At 39.9% G+C, this 20,294-nt stretch overlaps 1 protein-coding gene across 1 annotated transcript in view; it reads right to left on the bottom strand.

Moving 5' to 3' along the window:
• The window catches only part of PPP2R5A (protein phosphatase 2 regulatory subunit B'alpha), a 45,170-nt gene extending 25,664 nt beyond the window's left edge, over window positions 1-19,506 (bottom strand). Inside the window, exons 1-2 of the mRNA XM_080407984.1 lie at window positions 18,492-19,506; window positions 147-343 (exon numbers count right to left, since the gene is read on the bottom strand). Of these exons, the coding sequence (XP_080264110.1) occupies window positions 147-343; window positions 18,492-18,642 (348 nt within the window). The 5' untranslated portion in view covers window positions 18,643-19,506. The remainder of the gene's footprint in view (window positions 1-146; window positions 344-18,491) is intronic.
• Window positions 19,507-20,294: the final 788 nt, after the last annotated feature.

Genomic DNA, 20,294 nt, shown 5'->3' with positions numbered 1-20,294 from the left:
AGCCAAGTTATCATTAACGAATTGTATTATACTGTATAAGCAGAAAAACCAACAGCAATTCTGAGTTAGATGCCATCAGAGTCATAAACTGATTAGTTTAAGATGTTTTATTAAAATTCATAATATAACAAGAGCATTCTACTTACCATTTTCACTATGTCAGCATAAGCTGATTCAACAATCACTCCACGATTTGTTGAAACATATTCAACCAGTTCATTCAGTGTTGCTCTCTTAATTTCTTTGCTTTTCAGGTCTGAAACAGAGTCCATGAAGTCAAAGAGTACACAACACTGTTGCAACTTCTGACAAAAAAGATCTTGCTGTTCATTGAAGGTGGCATCTATAAAAGAAAAAAACCAAACAAAACAACTTAAGTCTATAGACACAAAGTCAGAATTCTAAATCTGTTTTGTTGACTAAAATTTGCTTAACTGTCAGGTTTTTATTATGGGGAATAGTATGCTCTATAGTCAGCAATCAAAACTGAAAATATCTGTTTAAGTATGTTAGAATCGATGACCTGCTATTCACAACTTGTATTTCACACAAGTAGTAACAGATAAACATATGGCAATAAATACATTTATGGAAAACAAGTTCCTGAGTTAACTTTATTTGAAATACGCAGACATTAATAAATACCAGCTTTCCCTCACCAGAAGTCATACACAGAAGCAGTGCATCATACTAACCTTTCATTCATCCGATTTGTCTCATTCTGTTCCCTAATCCTTTATTACATAACCTGCTTAAAAGCTGTAAAATCTGCTTTGAAGAAACCCTGTCTTTTTACCCCAATGCAAAATACTTCACATACTTTTGACATCATGTGATGTATGTTTCTCTTAAGAATCAATTCCAATATTTCAAAAGGATTAATCCTGAATTTTCATGCTTCGGTCTATATAATTTGCTACAATCTTAGTCATTTAAGGTTTTCCAGCTTTTTTTGCCTATTAAGACAAAGCGTTTGGCTATGACTTGCCATTTTCATTTTAGAGTGCAGAGACTGTAAGCTGATAAGCAAAATTCCTCCATTAGTATTTCACATTAGCCCTAAAAAGATGGATTAAGAACAGTACATTTCAAAAATTTAATACATCCTTAAAATATTTTAACTGTTTAAAAGTTGCATGATCACAACAAAAGCAGCCAAGGTTTTAACTGAAAAATTGGTTTAATGTGCCTTTTATTCATATTGTTAATTGTTTGTTGGGGTTCTAAGCCACTCCAGGAACATAGCATCACCTCCTCTATCAGTCAATTGGGATTTCACTCATTCTGGTGAAAAACTTATTTCCAATTTTATCTGCCAATAAGGAATGCTCTCCCCCTGAAGAATTTTCAAGACCTGTCTATAGCCAGACTACTAATCCCTTAGCTTCATTGATTCACTGTAGTATTCATATTAGCACTGCTAGTTTCATAAGGAAATGATCAAGACAAGAAAAAGGCAACTGCCTTGTAACACTGAGTATGGAAAATCTTAAGAGTCTCACTTTAAAATTTGAACAAATTACAAAAAATTTTCATGCTTCTCTGTTAAGATTATTCTAATTAAACTTCATTTTAAGTTTGTAAGTTTAATAACTCAAACACTCTTTGATAATGCCAGTTCCTCAAGTTTCTTACCAAAACACCTTCCATTTAGTGGCTGGAACAAGTCAACAGTGGTATTATTCAGTAATTATCTGATAGAATTCTTTTGTTTCCATAAGCAAAAAGTAATTGCTAAAATGGACTGAAACATCTCCGCTATAATCCCAACTGCTCCCTCTGCCTTGAAAGTTCAAACACCAGAATATTGTATTGTATTCCCTTTCCCCATCTGACAGTTATGATCCTATTAACTGAACATAACAACTTGAGTAAGCTTTTGAAAAAGCTAGCGATTACTAGTCCCTCATAAAGAACAATTCATACTTTTGAATGTTAATTCTGCAATTTTAACCATTTCTCTTTTGAATAAAAGTCTTGCAAGACGCTTATTTCGCTCAGATAACTACAAAGACATGAATTGTTACACTGCAAGATAATGAACATCAGCTGTAAAAACATTTGTAATTACGTAACATTTCAACTTAGATCTTCTAACGTTCTACAGTGGATTGCATGAGTAAGTACTGTATCATAGCAACAAAGCATAACAGTGACATGCTGAGGATAAAATCCAAAAAGCCTAATTTAAGGAACCGACACAGGGAGGACAGCTTTTCTTGCCACTAGCCCCAAGCTGACAGCCAGACCCAAACAGCAGTCAAACCTACTCTTATTTTTCCTCACAACAAACTTAACCATACTCCAAGTTACAAAAGCCCAGCAGGGAGGCACAGCTAATGCAGTGTATTTAGTTGATGTTACACAAAATGAAGTATCACTAACCAAATTTTACGTAAAGTTTCAGAAACCAGAAGACAGCATCTGAATACTCCCAACAGTGGTTAAAACTAAAGACCTAAGTTTAAAAGCAACTAACAGGAATCCAGACAAAAATCAAATCACTTATTACCTTCCCTAGAATATCAAAGCAATCCCTGCATTAGCCACTTTTAGTTAAGACATCAGAGTAACACAGATTGCTAATGCAATGGACTGGTGATACATGGCAGGAGAGGTACAATCTGATCTATCTCAATTAGACATTTTCTCAAATGAAAAACCTGCCCATTCATTTGTTTGGTTAGTGTTACTTAAAGCAAAACTGAGAAAGTATTTTCTTCTACACATACACCCATTTTCCATACTTATAAGGGGAATCATAAAATAAAGACATCTGCAAGAGACAAAAATCATGTGCAACTATGGTAATAAATAAGGTCACAAGAAAGCCAGTTCTGTTGGATCAGCATTACCTGTCTTCATGTGCTCAATCCCTGCTTGACACATGGCACATTTATCCCAGCAATGTTACAAGAGGTACCATGAGAACCACCAAGTGATTTGGGAAGGTTTTTGTGTTGGGCAAGTGTTCTTAACTTTTTAAAGCCTTGTCTTTAACTATCTTTAACTATGCTAGCACAACAGAAACTAGATAACTCTACACCACAATAAAATCATATTGCAATAGTTTATTCCAGTTCTATAAATAAAATAAACTGTGCCACCACAATTGTATCAACAGCAGAGCTTTTAGCTTTAGTAGTTTAACAAACTGTAACATGATTTTTAAACCAGTTTCAGTTTAATATCTATCAAGATTTACACCATACATCTGAAGCTCAAGATAACTGCTTTTCTTCAAATGCTCTAAATACATTAAGGACCATAGAAGATAATATAGGTTCAAAGCAGACAGCAGATGCCTTAATAAAATAACCCTGTTGACAGGCTGTATTGGGGGGGCAGTGGGAGAATAAAAAATGAAGCCCGAATTCTATTACCACCCTGTCCCTGAATTGCTCATGTTGTTGAAAAAGACACTGTAGGAAGAAAAGGAGGAAAGGAAACAAAACACTTGGAAGCCTAAAGCAGAAAAAAAGGAACAAAGGCATTTAATCCTGTTTAGAAGAGTGTCAAGACACATTAAACCACACCCCAGAAAATGGTCTACACACCATCTGATCCAGGTGATCAAAATGCAATTGCCTCAATTTTATTTTCTAGAGGCTTCTCAACAGAAGCACAATTTAGGAAATTCTTTCAACCCACTGTTACATTCTTTGAAATGTTGGTTGCAACTTGATCTGAGGTCCTTGGGAAGGTAGAAATGAGGTTTAGGGCAGCCACAGAAAGCAGATTCTTAATCAGGTACGATGGTAGGAAATCCTAAAACCAAAAGCTTCCATCCAACACCAAAAGGATTATTGTAAATTACGATCCACTTTAACCATGACTTTTTCTAAATATATTTATTGCCTCTGGCCATTTCCACAACAGACGGCAAAATGTTTGTAACTGTTGAAAATAGTTCTTTCATTGTTGCACTTCATGAAACTGAAATTCTCAACAGACTATTTCCACTATTTACAAAATCCTCATCATTACAGACAGTAGCCACAGTATCAAAGGATAAAAAGTTACAAACAAGTTGTCTTGAAAGTTCCTCCTGAGCAGAAGTTATTAAACATTAAAACTGCATGATTGTACAGATTTGTCTCCAAAACAAATGCTTTTGAATTTGTAAGATCATCAATCCAAGTCCAAGCATGGAATGCTGAGTTAAAAGATTATTTTTTTCAGGGACAGCCCAAACAAAATACAGATAAGAGACAGTTCACCATCACAGAACCACCTCACTAGCATGTAACTAGAGAGACGAACACCACCATATCACTAGTCGGGGGACCATGACGACATCTTCCCACAGTATATTTATCTCATATGTTTACAAGCCTTTCTCCTGGAAGGAAAAGATAGATACTTCTCCTTTCCAAACAGAATTGTTCACCCAAGACCTTCTGTACAAAGCCAGAGAACCTAACATAATCCTTGCTTCAGTGGCAGGAACCACAAGTGTCTAAGTCCACAAAAACTCCTCTCTCAACTACACTAAATTGGAAGTTCAAAAAACATACTTTCCCTGCCAATACAAAATAAACCCTCTCAGACATTTGCAACAAGTTTCCAATATTACTTTTCTGTAATATGTATTTCTACTTTTTCCTGGAAAAGCTACCCTAGGAAGATGCAGAAGCCAGAGAAACAACCATGAAGTTCTCCTTTGACAGCTTCTTAAAGCAGTTCATACACAACCCTTTCAAACACAGAGGACAATGAAATTATGGGATCTCCTTACAGTAAACTGAACTTGGTGGGCAATCCTATGCTTCTACATAATTCCCTGACAAACTGAAATACAGACAAGGACTAATGATCGTGCCATAGTTACGTCACATTCTACTGTGTTAAGTTTAGCATTTACTCTCCATCATCCAGTTAGATTTATTGTGGTATATGCAGCTGTACTCAATGTTGGAGATCTGCTAGAACAGAATGAAGCCCTAACACTGACATGGAGAGAGAAGCACATGTACTGTAAGACATCAGTGTTTTGTTATGTTTGGGTTTTTATGTATTTCCTTACATCAATAAATTATCAACTCTGTGGTACAGCCTGCTCTTCTCAAAGGTACTGTGAAGTCTGGAAAGGGGTTAGTCTGGTAAACTCTGCCCTAGCCTACATAAATCAGGCATAGGGAATCCTGTCTAACCTAAATCTAAGACTTATTTTTGTCCTCTGTGTGTGTGTGTGCATTATTGTTGTGATCTCTCTGGGTGTCAGTGCTTATAGGCATGGTAAAGCACTGTTAAGAATTGGAGTTTTGATACAATTGATGTTACAACAGGAGACAAAGTGCAATTCCAGGTTTGCAGAGGTCTACATACGCAGCTGGACAGGCAACGAAATAGTTGTCTGACAGTGAAAAGGAGAGAGGTCTGTCTCTCTCCCTGCTACCCCCTTGCCATTTATTTCTCCTTTCCCCTCCTCTGCTTCCAGTCACATCTATCCCTCAACAGTGGCTCTGGAACTTGTCAGACTCTTCTGTGAGCTGCTTTAACTCAATAACATGGCCATATTAGTGAGGTTAAACGGCTTCTGGAGGGGCCCGATGTGCATCAGCACTGGCACAAGATCGGTGATAGGAGCAGAAACTCCTTTCAGCTGTAGTGAGCTGTTAAGTTAGTTCACCATCTCCTTTGGAGCCAAACCAACCAACTATAGAAGTAAGAGATATGTAAGTAGGATTTTTCAGTTGTTATCTGCTTTTTTGAATAATACATTTCAGGGAGTTTGTTGGGGGGGGCAGGAGGGTGGACGGGCATTGGGGGTGTGTGTTTTGTTTTGTTTGTCTTTTGTTTTTTTGTCTTTTTTGTTTTGTTGTTTGGGTTTTGTTTGTTGTTTTGCATTTTTTGTTGTTTGTTTTTTTAAATAGCTTTAAACTCCTTTTAAAAGAAAAATGTAACCCCTGTATAAAATCTCACAGTATAAGTGGCCATACTGGTAGTCTATAACATATGCTGGTAACTCTGTACACCTGTAAGAGAAGCTCCCACAATTCCAGCTTTTAGTAGCTCAACAGCCCAACTGAAACTAGTGGAGCTACTCAGATGAGCACTCGCAGAGTGCCTTAGGTATCCAAGGAATCCTGTCAACGGTATTATCAGGTTTTCCACACAGAAAAACTTTGCCACCCTAAGGAGTAAGTACCATTTCTTAATAGACTAGGGTTGCAGGTTTTCCCTCTGCCCCCTTCACTCAGAGTTCAAACAGAATTTATTTCCAGATTACCTGTTACCCCAAAGCCTACAGCTGTTGCTGGAACTCTGGAAAGGGCTGTGTAAGTTCCTCTGCGTGTTTTCAGTAAACAGAGCTCCAACTTTCCAGGTCAGATAAGGGAATCAGAAAGAACATAACGTATCTTTAAAATCTCACCATCTCCCTATGCAGTAGTAGGTTTATTCACTAGAGAAGTGAACTTTTTGGAAGACCACAAAGTAGAACGGTATTCTCAAACATCATGCTACAAGGAAATTCATACTACATATAGGAGATAACCAAAACAAAGACTTGGCACAGAATTAAAGGTACAGAAGGCATGTTGGTCAATCACATCTAGGATCCTACGCTCATGCTAACGCTTAAGCTCTTCTTTTCAGAAATCAAAAGGACTGCAAAGGAGCAATCGAGATAAGCTAAGATTCTGCTGTACTTCCACTTAAAGGTAAACTATTCCACAGATGGTCATCAGGCAGGCCTTGCACCAAGAGATCTGCATAAAAAAAATACTTCAAAAAATACACTGTGACACTCTACTTGTTCAACTGTCTCTATAGCACATTCTATCCAAGTTAATACATACCTTTCTCCAACCAGTTAAGCAAAGTCAAATTAAAACTTCCAAAAACAACCAACTTGCTAAAAATGGTACTGCCATCCAAGTAAGTCTCCGTTTTCTTTTTAATTAGCCAAGAAATCACAAGTTTTGCTCATTAGAATATTTGCATTTAAGATTAATTCTGTGATACATGTCAGGGAGGAAAAAAAATTAAAACAAATCACATTAAGTAAAACTAGACGAGGACAACAATCATGAATGACCTTTAATCACAGACAGCACTGAAGTTTCCAAAGTTGGTTACAAAGTCTAGGCTATAGATAAGTTTAAAGTTGTTTACTAAAAGTACTCCTGGAAAGCTAACTTCCATCCAATAACAGATACTGTTTGTTCAGATCACCTCATCTGCCACTCCACATGGTCAGCAGTTGACCTTAACAAATCAGTCCAGAAAATCTGAAAAGCCTGTGCTGATCTAACACCACCTGTCACAAATTCTGTGACTTGACTCCTTGCAGTGATGGTAATCCGCAAGCGTCTTCTCTAGATTGTTTCTACCATCTTCCAAGCCTTCTTATAATCTCATGTATTTGAGTCTCCAGCTATTATCATGTTAAATCCCTTGATTTTAATGAAGTTTTGACTCAAGACGCTTCAGGCAGTAAGAAAGTACCCTGTTGAACTGCTCTCATATTAATAGCCCTATTTCCTACTGTCTAACTACAGAAAACAGCATGCAGTCAGATGTAAAAATTAGTAGAAATTATTCTCTTGGTCCTCAAAAAGTTAGATAATTAAGATAGTCTCTAGTAAGCAGGTCTGCCACAATTCACCTCATTTCCACCACACTTTCTCAAAAAGGAGAATTAAAGCACCATTGATTCCTTAAACAAAAAACTCAAACCTAACAACCACTGGAATGGAAACATAAAACACCCTGAAGTCAATCTTAACAAAATGTGCACTCACTTTCCCCAAGAACACGCCACCAGTTCAGAATCTAACTGAAATTCAGCTCCATGCAACAACAAAAAAATGCAGGGAAAAAAAATATAGTCAGACGACCTGACACAGTTGAATCAATGCTGCTTTGAAAAGTGCTGAGAAGTTGAGCAATTTACATATGCTTAACCATATGCAAGTTTTGTTCAGTGATACTATATTACAAGAGGCAAAGAAGCTTCACTTATTACACAGCTGAAGTACATGTTTTCAAAAAGCAATTATGCTACTCCTCTTGTATTTGAACCAAGCTTTCTTCCACCAGTAAGCCAACTATTATGCTCCCCAATAGCATTCATTTATGGTTTTGGCATACACAGCTACTGTATTTGCTGTCTTCATTTAAAAACCATCAAGCAGTTTTAATGACTGATCATATGCCAGGATGGGCCTATCCTGAATATAACTGGAGGCTCTAAGCCCTTAGCATTCTCTCTTGTATGCAAGACATTAGACCGAATAATGGTTTCACTGGCTTGACGAAGGTGTAATAGCTCATGATTATTAAGTAATTGTGATCTTAAAATAATTCAAAATAGGGTCTCTGCTTCTTTAAGATAGATAGTGCTAAACTTAAGGGTGATAAATCCTATCATAGAATTAACATGCACAGCCAGGTCATTAAACTGGGAAGAGGGGAGAATAATTGATTTCTGGAATGAGAAATTGTTTCTCGTAAGATGTGAATATGGGATAGATGGCAACCTTTTACAAGTTGATAAAAAGGCATGAAAATTAAAACTGCTTTCCCCAAACAGAAAATAGAACTCCTAAATAGCTTCTATGACAATGAAACACAATTGTTATGGTAAAATATAAATGCTTTCTCAAGAAGTCCTCCTAACAAAAGGACAAATAAAGGTCAAGGTAAAGCTGGGTATATAAACACATCCTCTCCTTTAAATCTAACTCTGGTTACCTTGTATTAGCCACAAGCTGAAAGCACCCACAGAGAGGAGGGCACACAACAACTTGTTACTCTCAGTAACTCATGTGCCCGAAAAATTAACCACCAGCAACACCGAAGAGACTCTATAGAAGGGAGACTACAGACATCTAAGGCAGTCACAAAAAAAGATCAGAAAGGACAATCAGTATGATGCTGCTTTTTCCTGATACACAAACTTTTAAATACATTTTTCCCTAAACACAAGCATTTGTCCTTAAAGAAATACTATTTATTGAAGTATAAGAGTTCAATACAATTTTGGATCTTCACATGTAATTTTGAAGATGTAAAACGACCCCTCAAGTTGTGACAAGACAAACTTAAGTAACTGTTTCACATCTACCCTGCTAAGAATTAAAGTAAGAATAACCTAACCAGCTCTGCTCCCTGTTTTACACCCACCCACCCCCAACTGCTGTAGTACTCTGTACATACATTACCAAGGGATAGACAGCTGAAAAGCAGGTGACACAGTTGTGTGCCACACAGACTCAGTAAAAACTTAAGCTTGATACCCATTACAGAGTACTGTATTAAAAACATTCTCTCTGCACAGGAACATAAACCACTTTGCTCGACCAGAAGACCAAAACAAACTGATATGCACTTTTTAAGCTTGAAAGGGTAGAAACTGTATTTACAACTTGAGTAAGTTCCCTTTTTATTAACTCAACTGCAAAACTCCTGTCTGACTGAAATTCTAGTATTTTATAATTAGTAAGTGTTGACAATGAAGTATGCTATAAGTGGATCTGGTGTGTGTGGGTTTTTTTAAGTCTATTAACTTGTATTCTTCCCCAATCAAATTTCACACTTTATCAAAGTATAAAATTAATTTTAAGTAAGTTGCTCCAGTTTAACATAACACTAGAAAACACAAGTCAACATTACAAATCGTTTGTTTGTATTTTCCCAGAAACTGAAGAAACACTGATTTAATTTTCACATAGCAAAATTAGTGCTGAGTGCAATATAAAAATACCTTTCATTTGAAACCCAGGGTAGCTGTTAGACATTACTTCATAGAAGTACAGAAACTCATTCTGCAGTTAATTTAACACTTGGCTATTTTAAATGCATAGAGGGGAGTAATTTAATAGGAAGTCTGTGCCAGAGGAAACGTGCAAATCTAGCTTTTCAAAACTCAAGGAAAAACCTCCTCTTCCCTGGAATCCCTGTGTAAGTTACAGGTATTGGATTAATTCCTCAGATAAATATATACTTTACCAATTGGCTAAACCAGTGTTTCTTAATTTTCAAGGTTTTCTCAGACAAATAAGATAATGAGATACTTTATAATGGTAAGTGTCACACCAGGAAGAACTAAGATCAAATTGGACTAAAACACAGGTGAAATCCTGCTTCTGCTGCATTCAGTGACTTAACTCCCACTGACTTAAATGGGAATAGATCACCCTGAGCAGATGAACATTCAAGCACTTGCAAGACCTCTTCACCCACTTCACTTAAATTAAGCATTTAGCCTCAAATAAAAGACTGAGCTACTTTTTTCACTAATTTTAACCATACTCTAACAGTTTTGTTCTTTCTATCAACAACTAAAAACATCAAGTTTTTAGTAATGAGGGATCCTACACTTCATTATGTTCCCATTTTGCAAAATCTCTTGGCTATTTTTACACTCAATTTACACCATTTTGATGTACTGAGTTTATTTTGCTCCTGCTTCTTACTCTTAAGGGAAAATACACAGAAATATAAATTACCAAATTTTGTCCTTCCTGACTGTACTGTGGGACCCAGCCTATGCCCCTCATGTGTTCTGACATTTGCATCTTGATTTTTCATCTCAAAATAACGACTGTTTTCCTACAGAATCAAAAAAATGCTGAAATGCACAAATTTAACATGTGTAATACAAACCCAAAGTTCAATTCTTATCATTTGTTGCTGTTACACACATGTGGAACCAAAATTTATGCTGCTTAACAAGACTACAGTCTTACACGTATGCCATATTTTAAGAAAGCACGAAATTTTAATGAAAAACATCATACACTTTTCAAAAGCTTTACTCAGTTACACTAAATTGGAACTTTTTTTTTAAACCCATTTTATTCCTCTATGCTTTCCCATAGAATTTTACTTGGGAAGAACTCAATAAAAATAAAAGCTGTGCTTTTATTTTGAAAAGGACCAACCATTTACAGAAACAAAGTAACCTATTAAATCACTTCTAAAAGTTCACTTGTTTATGCAGTGATGCACCCTGCTAATTCTCAAATACAGCAATAGCAGAAATTAAGCTGTTTCCCCCTTCATATTCAGACAAATTGCTGTGACTTCTTATTCCTGCTCTTCAGATCAGTCTTCCTGTCCCATGCTATACTGTTCTCTACACTTGCTCACCCCACCTTCTCTTTCAGTTCTGAGAAAATCTATGGTGCTGCTTTTACCTCTGTTATCCACAGCACGTCAACTCTCTTAAGTGTGTGATGGTCTCAGATACAAACTTTTAATCAGTATTTTGAAAAAGGAAACTTATATAACATATTGAAAGTTTTCCTGTTATGGTAGGGAGTAGCTTTAATGCCTTTAATAGTCAAAGGTTTAAAAATCACTTACTGGAATTAGAACCTCTTCCTTTTGTAGCACTATTTTTGAATATACACATACATAGTTGTTCTTGTTACTCATATCTTGACCTCCCAGCTCCACAGCAAAATTCATATTTCTCTTCTGAACCCTACCATATCAATGAGGCTCACAAAAACTACCAATTTCACTAAAGCTTTGTTTGGTAAGATAGTGAGAAACAATGGCAAAGACACTTGAGATGAGAACAAGATAGTAACCTTTTCCCAGTGGTAGCTGGGCAACACAGTAGCACAATTTTTTTTTATTTTTTTTTTTTTTTTAACCTATAGCCTCTTCCCTTCCCCGTATTCACAGCAGCAATACATGCCACTGCTTTAGCAGGTTACAGGTCACCTAGAATTCTAATCAGACTGCTGCCTATTCCCATAGCCTCCATACCCTCAAAATACTAATGCCTACCATCCTGCACCTACATTTCACCAGCCTCTCAGCTTCACTTCCCACCCCCCTCCCATGGCCCCCCAAACATACAGTAGCCAGAAGCAGTAGTACTAAATACAATGATTGAAAGTTAATTTCACACTCTAATCATAGTCCCTGCAGTTACGTTCTCCTCATTGTTAAATTCTGCAGTAGACCCACACCTGATGAGCCAACTCCTCTGCAATCGATTCCTGATGTACAGAACAAAAACCCTAAGCCCACGAAGTTTCAGGAAGATCATGGGAAGTTCAAAAACCATGATCACAATAAAAAACTATGAACTAACTAGAAGAGAGCGTGATAAATATTTCCAGAAAGCTTCACAGCCAACAGGAGTGTTGAGTCTCTGAATACTGAGCTTACTGCAGCTACTGGAGGGGAGCTAGCTTCTGCCCTCTATTCACACTTAAGCTTCTCTAAGCAGCCCACCATTTCCATACTATCCCCTCACCTGTTAATACAGTTCTGGGTTTTTGCTTCTAGAAAAATACACATTTTCCATACATAGCTGCCATGCTTAGCAGTACTACAGACAAGAAAACCAAAAAAAAGCCATGCATAGTAGCCTCACAGAGCATAATAGATCCAGAAGTATCTATAAAGAATAGCGTAGTAGATGCTGAACCATCAGTCTTGCTACTGAGCATGTCTTAGAATCTGGCCCAAATCAGATCCCTTTTCATTAAGAACTATGTGCTAAGTTCCAAAGTACAGCAAACATCAGACCTCAGGACAGCTTTTGGTGTTTTGTTTTGTTTTTTAATATTGTTACTATACAATTTAGTTTTCCTCTAGTCTTAGAAGCAGTTTGAACTGTTTTTGCTGAAACTAAGAAAATTAGCCTGAGGAACAGTTCCAAATAAAACTGCCCATACTTGGCATGGAAAACTTCAGTCCAAACAGTTTAGCAATGCTGTAAGCAGCCGAGAATAAGGTCTGGCGAAGGAAAATTGTAGGCAACCTTAACTACGATGAGCTCTGCCTTTAAGTCAAAAGTATATACTATGAAATAGGCATCTTGTAGACAACATACTTCAATGGCCATGAACTCAGCAAAACTTAACAGAAACTAGTTAAGTGACTCTCCGATAAAAACCAATGATTCAGACATTAAAAAGAAGCTGTCACTGTCAGTCCAGTTTCTAGCAGAGCATTTTGCCAATGAAGTCTTATAAAACAGATGTTATTTACTACCTTCATCTAGTTCGTCTGTGGTTCCAACCTCCAAAATCCACATGCTGTTATAAATATAATTTTAGACTGCTAGATTAAAACAAAAGTCAGGACTACAATGGCATAGAATTTGAATTTTATACCTGTCCCAGTGGAATTGTCTTTTTTTCATAAGAACGCAACACCTATCCCTTCTATGCTTAAACAGAATATTAATCTGTCCAGAACTGTTAGTATGACACCTTCTCAAAAGCACTGGATGATTTTTAGATAGATAGATGTTAAAAAGAATAATCTGTAGATTGAAATAAACTTCTTTTGATCAGATAGCCTGGAGCAATAAGCAATCCCATTTATATTTCCTACAGTAACTAACATTAAATTCAGCACCTGCAAAACTAATATCTGACTAAACTAGAAAGCAACTAATATGGAAAAGAAATCTGATACTAAGCTGGCACACAGAAGATGTGAAAGATTTAAATAGAAAAGTTCATGTGAAGACTGTCAATAGGCTCTATATTTAGGAGTAGCTCTTGATGCAAGTATATTCCAAGACCAAAAATTCAAGTCTAAGGATAAAAAAAGGTCAATTTATTAAGAATTAAAGACTAAATATTCCACTCCATAAACTAGAAGCAGCTCCTTAATATAGAAAAAAAATAAAACAGCTCATTTTCAAGGAACTACATTAAAATGTTTTTAAAATTCTTAAGAGCATTTTTTAGCTATTACAAGTTCGCTATTTCTCAAAATTTGTAACTTTACTAAACAAAAGTTTTGACTACTTTATAGTATGCCCTACTGAGATTATACATAAGAGTTAAATCTAGATAAACCTTAATTCCTCACAGAACATCTTCATTCTTAACTGAAATAAAGATTATCTCTCAAGGAAAAACTCACCCAAAAAGACTGCAATTGCAGGGGTGTTGAATACCAAAAGTACAGGATGGGGGACTACACAAGAAGAAACAATAATGAATCATGAGGGACTGAAAAAAAAGAAGTGCAGATCTGAGACAGAAAACTGTCATTTCACTTACAAATATTTATTAAGGCTGTAGTAAAAGTAAACCATTTTAAAATTTTGAAGGACACTTTCCTTTGGGGAGCAAACGGAACTTAATATAAGAAGATAATTCCTCTCAGTTTTTTTTAACTCCACTTATTTTTGTCACTCTGAAGCACATATTATATGACTCAAAACATTCAAAGTTTGAAGTTTGAACTGACCCTGACAGATTTAATAATGTTTAAAATTGTACCCATAAGCAAGCTTATTACGTCTTCCTGTAATATTTCCACAAAAGCTTAGCTTGAACACAGCACCTGGTTTTCAGTCAAACCCAAGCTCTCTCTCTCAAGGCTTTTAAGTAAAGAAAATACTATTGTTAACACCTGTATTAGACCCCATATTTGAATGTTGAAACTACACACTGGAAGGTCTTTTAAAAAATGTCTTACTCCAGTGTACTTCACCAGCCCTACAGAGATCATTATAACCCTGGCTAACCTATGGCTGAAAGATTTTTGGACCACTCTCCATTTGTTCTGCTGTAAGGGCCAAAGTTTTCTCTGTGGGGAGACAGTTTAATTTAGAAGCGAATACTAAAAAACTTATTTTCATATATTTGTTCTCTGAGCATGATAGAGAAAATAAGCCTGCAGTAACATACAGCTTCCCAAATGGATATTCACTATTGAGAAGATCACAGAAAAGCATCAGAAAACATTTATTCATTCCCACTGCACTTGACGTATTTGGTATACAGAAAAAAAACCCTGTATTTGCTTTACAACCTGACAAATCATATTAACTGTACTAAATAAAAGCAACAAGTTGTGGTTTCTAATCACCATTTTCCACCTGCATTTTTACATGATTCTTCAATCAAAAATGACAGAAACAAGTATGCATACTTTTAGTGTAATGAGTCAGATCAGGTTCCAAAGTCAAGCTGTATCTCTCTTTTCAAAAATGAAGGTAACCGCATGTGCTATTGCAATCTGACTTGCTATTGAGACAAAATTACCACTTCTTAAGACGTTAAAAATAGCACTTCCTTTGCCAGATTTCTTTAAACTGACTCTCAGAATTGTTCATGAAGTGATAAAATCCTGCTGTTAACCAGCAAGTTATTTTGGCTGCAGAATTTTCAAAGGATTTGTATTATGTAAACTATAAAGTAACAAAATTAAAAGGAGATGGAGAAAAAAAGAAGTATCTTCAACTTCTAAGAGGTTTAAGAAGCTTTTTTTTTTTCTTCTTTTAAATACAGTCATTGGGTCTTCAGTATTTCTTATTCAGTTTTTAAATAATACAGTAAAATGGACACTCATCCTGAATAACAAACCCATAGGAAACCTCCTAACTTAACTGAAGAACATATTACTAATTTATGTATCCTGACATTAGTCAGGTGTTACTGAGCTTTTATCTAAAAATGATAAATAGCATCACACACAAAAATAAGCTGAATGTTAATGAAAACACAGAGTCTTGCTGCCCCTTCTCTTAGTCTCACTCCCCCAAGAAAACCTCTAAAAAGAAAACTACCTGCTATTTGAGGCTGTTACCTACTAGTAGTTACAGATATATTTCTCCTCCTAGCAGTGATACAATATACAGCCAAATTAAGGAAATCTGGTAATACACAGCAACAGTACAATTAACTGCAGAAATATGTACTGTTCGGATGATCTGTCTACAGCCTTTCAAACAACACAACTATGAAAGCATGTTACACAATCTGGTCTGGCCATTTCAGTGGCAAAACAACCAACAGTCCCCAGATAAAAGAAAAAAAACCCACAACACTATCTACCCAAGATGGTATGTTTTAAAGTGGGTGGGTAATTTTTATTTTTCTTCTGGAACATCACTCCTTCCAGTAAAATAGACGTAAGCATTTTAAGCCATCTGACAAACCTATTGGGGAAGTTTTAGAATACTGTTTATACTTATTTTAGAATATTTTTTCTTAGAAATAAAGAAACAAAACATTAACTATAAACAAGATGAAATATGATACAGCAGCGTAACACCAAATGGCATTTTCAGCTACAAAACACTACTTTTCTCCCAATACAGGCTTCAAACACCTCAGATTTATCTATTTATTTGAAGGTACTTGGAAAAGCAAAAAGTCTTAATCTGATTTTGTAAGTGTATGCTGAGCACCCTTAGGCATCAGTATAATGACTGTACTTTCCTTTTTCAGCCTCTCCCTGAGAATGCTGGCTACTACTCTGTAGGTGATGCTACACTGGCAGCATCACAACTATTACTGAATTCTACGTTAACTTCAAAGAATAAAGCAAAGCATTTTCGAAGATGCATGCAATTAGAACAAAAAGTTTTACAAAATGATACATTTACAGAGAGAGCAAATACTTTCTTTCTGGAAGCTTTTTTGGTTTAGGGGGCAGGGGAGGTTCTAGAGAGGAAGGGAGAGAGGGAGCCTCAAGCAGGCGGAGACAAATGAACCTATGTCCACAGCTACATTCAGGACAAACCTAACATCACAAATCCAACAGAGAAAACATGCAGAAAAGTACTGCGAAACTTTCTGCTAACTGCCTAGTTGAGATTCTATAACTCAAAAGCAGATTTTGTCCATAATTATGTTTTGAAGCAGGTTCAGAGGGCAAGTCTTTTAAATTTAAACCACAAGCATATAGATAGATGTTATTTTCCTTTAAGAAATTAAGGCAATTCAAACTACTATAAAACCCTGCATAACTGAAGAAATTCCTCTGATAGTTTATGGCCTCAAATTTCCAAACATCTGAGCTGCTGATGCCACACAAAATTTCTCTGTGTTATAGTAAAAAGCTGTAAAACTGCACTCACAAAACTGTAAGACTTAATCATTCAGAGTTAAAAATTTAATATTAAAAGTCCCAGCTCAGCAAAGAATGTAAACTTGGACATTTTGCTGATTTAAGTTGGAATTACTCCCTGCATAAAGTATGTATGTTTAACCGTTTGCTGGATCAGAACTCAAACTTTCTGAAGTCTGCCACCTATGTGTGATATTTACCAAGTGTTTATACAAGGTCTCAAGTGTGGTTTTATAAAAATAACATCTGAAAAAATATACTGTCTAAACAGCATGTGAACAGCAGAAAACTAATCTTGGTTTCACACAAATTATTCCAGTTATGAATCCCTTAAATCAAACTAGCGTACCAAGACAGGACACAACATCACAGAGAAAAGAAAGTCCAGAACAAGCACGAAGAACACCCTTGCTGTTGTTAAAAGTAACACCCAAAGTCACTGCAACAAACACGCTAAAAAAATGACCCCCTTGTTACTCTCCTGCCTAAGCTTATTTGCCCTTTATAACATTTCTGCTAACTACCAGTTTTATGGTTCACGTACATCTGCCACTCAAGAGCAGAAAAAAAAAAGTATCTTGAAATACTACAGACATGACTTAATCCCCCCCCAATTAACTATCTAGGAATACTTTTAAGTTCCCTGTATTTCGTTCAGATTTTGGGTATCTGCTGCACATCACCATAATTTTTTTTACACCATCATATGATGCCGCCTCATAAACCTTAAGACTTTAACAGTAGTGGAAGTAAAACTGATGTGCTGGGTCATGTTAAGGTAATCTCTCCCCCTTATTTTTCAGGTCACTGTCAAATAAGTTAGTAACAACTTTATGCTCTCTACTTAAACTTTTTTTTTAGGTTTTAGAAGAAGAAATATAGAAAAAATTATTTTGATGTTCAAAGGTATTAATTTTCGTTTCATCTTCGTAATCTAATGAAGTGAGTCTTTTCAGACTTCGGTTCCAGTACACAGGATAAAACCTTCACTATCCATTTTTATGTCAGCAATGCCAGCATCTACGATTTTCATTCAGATGCGAGCATTCGCACACAGTGTTATGCAGGAGGTCTCTGGGGCAACTCCTGATCATTGAAATAAAATAGGCAAAACGTCATTCAAACACTGTCCAGACGTGATGGGAAGGAGCCAAGAAGCCAAACGCAAACTCTCTCTGGTAACTCAGGATATTATGCCACAGGCACGGAGTTCCTCTTTGCAAAGCCCCCCCGTGGGAGGAGCCACCACTCGCTCCTCGGTTTTACTGCTCAATTCCCTGAACTTACCGCCTGCATTTTCCACAATTAAGCCCTCAAAAAGCACACCTGCCCGCTCAACACTTACTCCTAAATTACCCAGAAAATGGGTGGCAAGTTAGCGGAATCAGTCTCCGGGACAGTAAGCGACAAGCGGCCCGTCCAACACTCGGTTATGTGCGCGGAGGCAGCGAACCCCTCCGCACACAGAACTACTGCAGCGTCCCTACCTGGAAAGCACCGGCAGCTCAGGAGGAGGGCACGGCTAAAGGGCAGAGGGTGCGGGGGAAGGGGACAAGCCAGGCCAGGCGGCGACAGGGCAGCGCGGAGCAGGCAAGCGGTGTCAGAAGAGGCAGCCCCAGGCGGCCGAGGTCACCGGCACCTGTAGCCGGAGGGCTGAGGTGTGCGAGGGCAGGGAGGGGGGAAGGACGACAGACGGGTACCTTTGAGCTGGGGCAGCGGCGAGAGCTCCACCTGGCTGCTCTGACTGCGGAACTGCGAGGAGCCCTGGGAGCGCTTCTGCCTCTGAGCCTTGCGCACCGATTTCCGTGTGAAGCCATCCACTTTCTCCGCGGCAGAGATGGCCGCCGACATGGCTGGGCGGTGAGGCGGCGCGGGGGGCCGTCGCTCTCCAGAAGCATATATTAAAGCGGAGGGAGAAGCGGGCGGGCAAAAAAAGGGCTTAAAAAAAAAAAAAACAACCACTAACCCCCCCAAAAAAAACAAACCCCAAACCAAGTCTTTCCTGCCGCCAGGCCCGCCCGCGTACACCACACGAACGGGGAGCGGGTAGGAGAGGGCTGGCGTCCTAGCGGCGTGCGGGGCGGCGGTGCCGGCGCGGGTGCCGGGGAGGCTCCTCGCTCCCGGCTGCGGCCGGGGTCCTCCGTTCCTGCTTCCCCCGGCGTTTCCTCTCCGCGCGGAGCCGGCGGCCGGCGAGGGAGAGGAAAAGGGGGAGGAGGAAAGGGGAAAACAAACAAACAAACCCAACCAACTTTGCCCGGCGGGGCGGGCGGGCGCCAAACTTTCCCGCGGCGCGGGGGAGACCGAGCTCCCGGTCACCTCAGAGCAGGCGCGACGCGAGCCGCCGCGGCCCGGGCTCGGCGGCGCCGCTGCCCCGCTCCCGCCTCGCTCGCTCCGCGCCCCCCTCAGCCGGGCTCGCCTGCGCCAGCCCGCGCCGAGCTCGCTGTCATCGGCCGGACTCGCCCCTGGGCCGAGCTCGCCGGGGAGGCGGCTTCCACTCCCCGCGCCCCAGCCGCTCGCTTCCACACGCCCCTTCTCCGCCTTCAACTGCCGCCGGGCGCTTCCCGCGCCTCCGCCGTCATCCTGCCCCCTCCCGCTCCCCGCCGGGGGCCGCTACGAGTGTCTCTGCCCGCCACAGCCCCGGAGCCGGCGGGCGACCGGCCGCGCAACTTGGCGAAGCGAGTAGAGTTGAGGGGAGGAAGAAGAGGAAAGGGGCGGGACAGGGGCGACCGCGAAAGGGGCAAAAAGGGACGAGATGAGCGGCCGTTGCTGGCGGCTCTGGGTGATTGACGGCTCAGGGCAGCCAATGAAAAGAGAAGATCGTGGAACTTCACCACCACCCCCTTCCTCGCGCAGAGGCTTGGGGAGGACGCGGGAGCTGGGACGCGCACGGGGGACGGCGCGATTGACAGCTGGCTTCTCCAACCGAGAGGAGGGGAATGGAGGTGGGCGGGGTTTCCTGGGCGACGCGCTAGGCGAAGGAAGGGGAAGGGGTGGGGCGGGCGCCGGCCAATCCGTGCTGGGGGGCGGGCGCGGCGCCGCAGAGGGAAGCGGCCGGCGGCGGAGCGGGGCTGTTGGCGCGCCCCGTTACCGAGTCGCTACCGGCCGCAGCGGTCGCCCCGGGCAGCGAAGGCCTTTTCTCCTCGTGCAGCCCGGGCCCGCTCGCTGTCGCTTCTTGGGACACAGCGAGCCGTCATAGGGACCGGCGGCGGCAGGAGTGCAACGGGGACTCCGGGCCGGGGCCCTGGTCCCGCCGCGGGCGCCCTGCCCCACCCCACCTGAGTCGGGGTTGTGAGGGGGGGGAACGCGAAAAGGTGGAGAAGGTGCGTGGAGAGAGGGCGGCTGGGGCCCCGTCCCGCCGCCCGGTGCACGCCTCTGCCCGTGGGGCCCCCCGTGAGCTGGGGTCCCGGCGCCGGTGTCCCCTGCGGGCTGCGAGGCAGGGCAGGGGCTGGCCTGGCCGTGCTGGAGCTGCTAGAGCAGCAGTCGTGCCCGGTGCTTCCAGCAGG

The sequence above is a fragment of the Falco punctatus genome (genome assembly GCF_963210335.1).
Source record: "Falco punctatus genome assembly, chromosome: 12".
Taxonomy (NCBI): Eukaryota; Metazoa; Chordata; class Aves; order Falconiformes; family Falconidae; genus Falco; species Falco punctatus.
The sequence above is the reverse complement of the archived record's forward strand: the minus strand, read 5'-3'. Positions and strand labels throughout refer to the sequence as shown.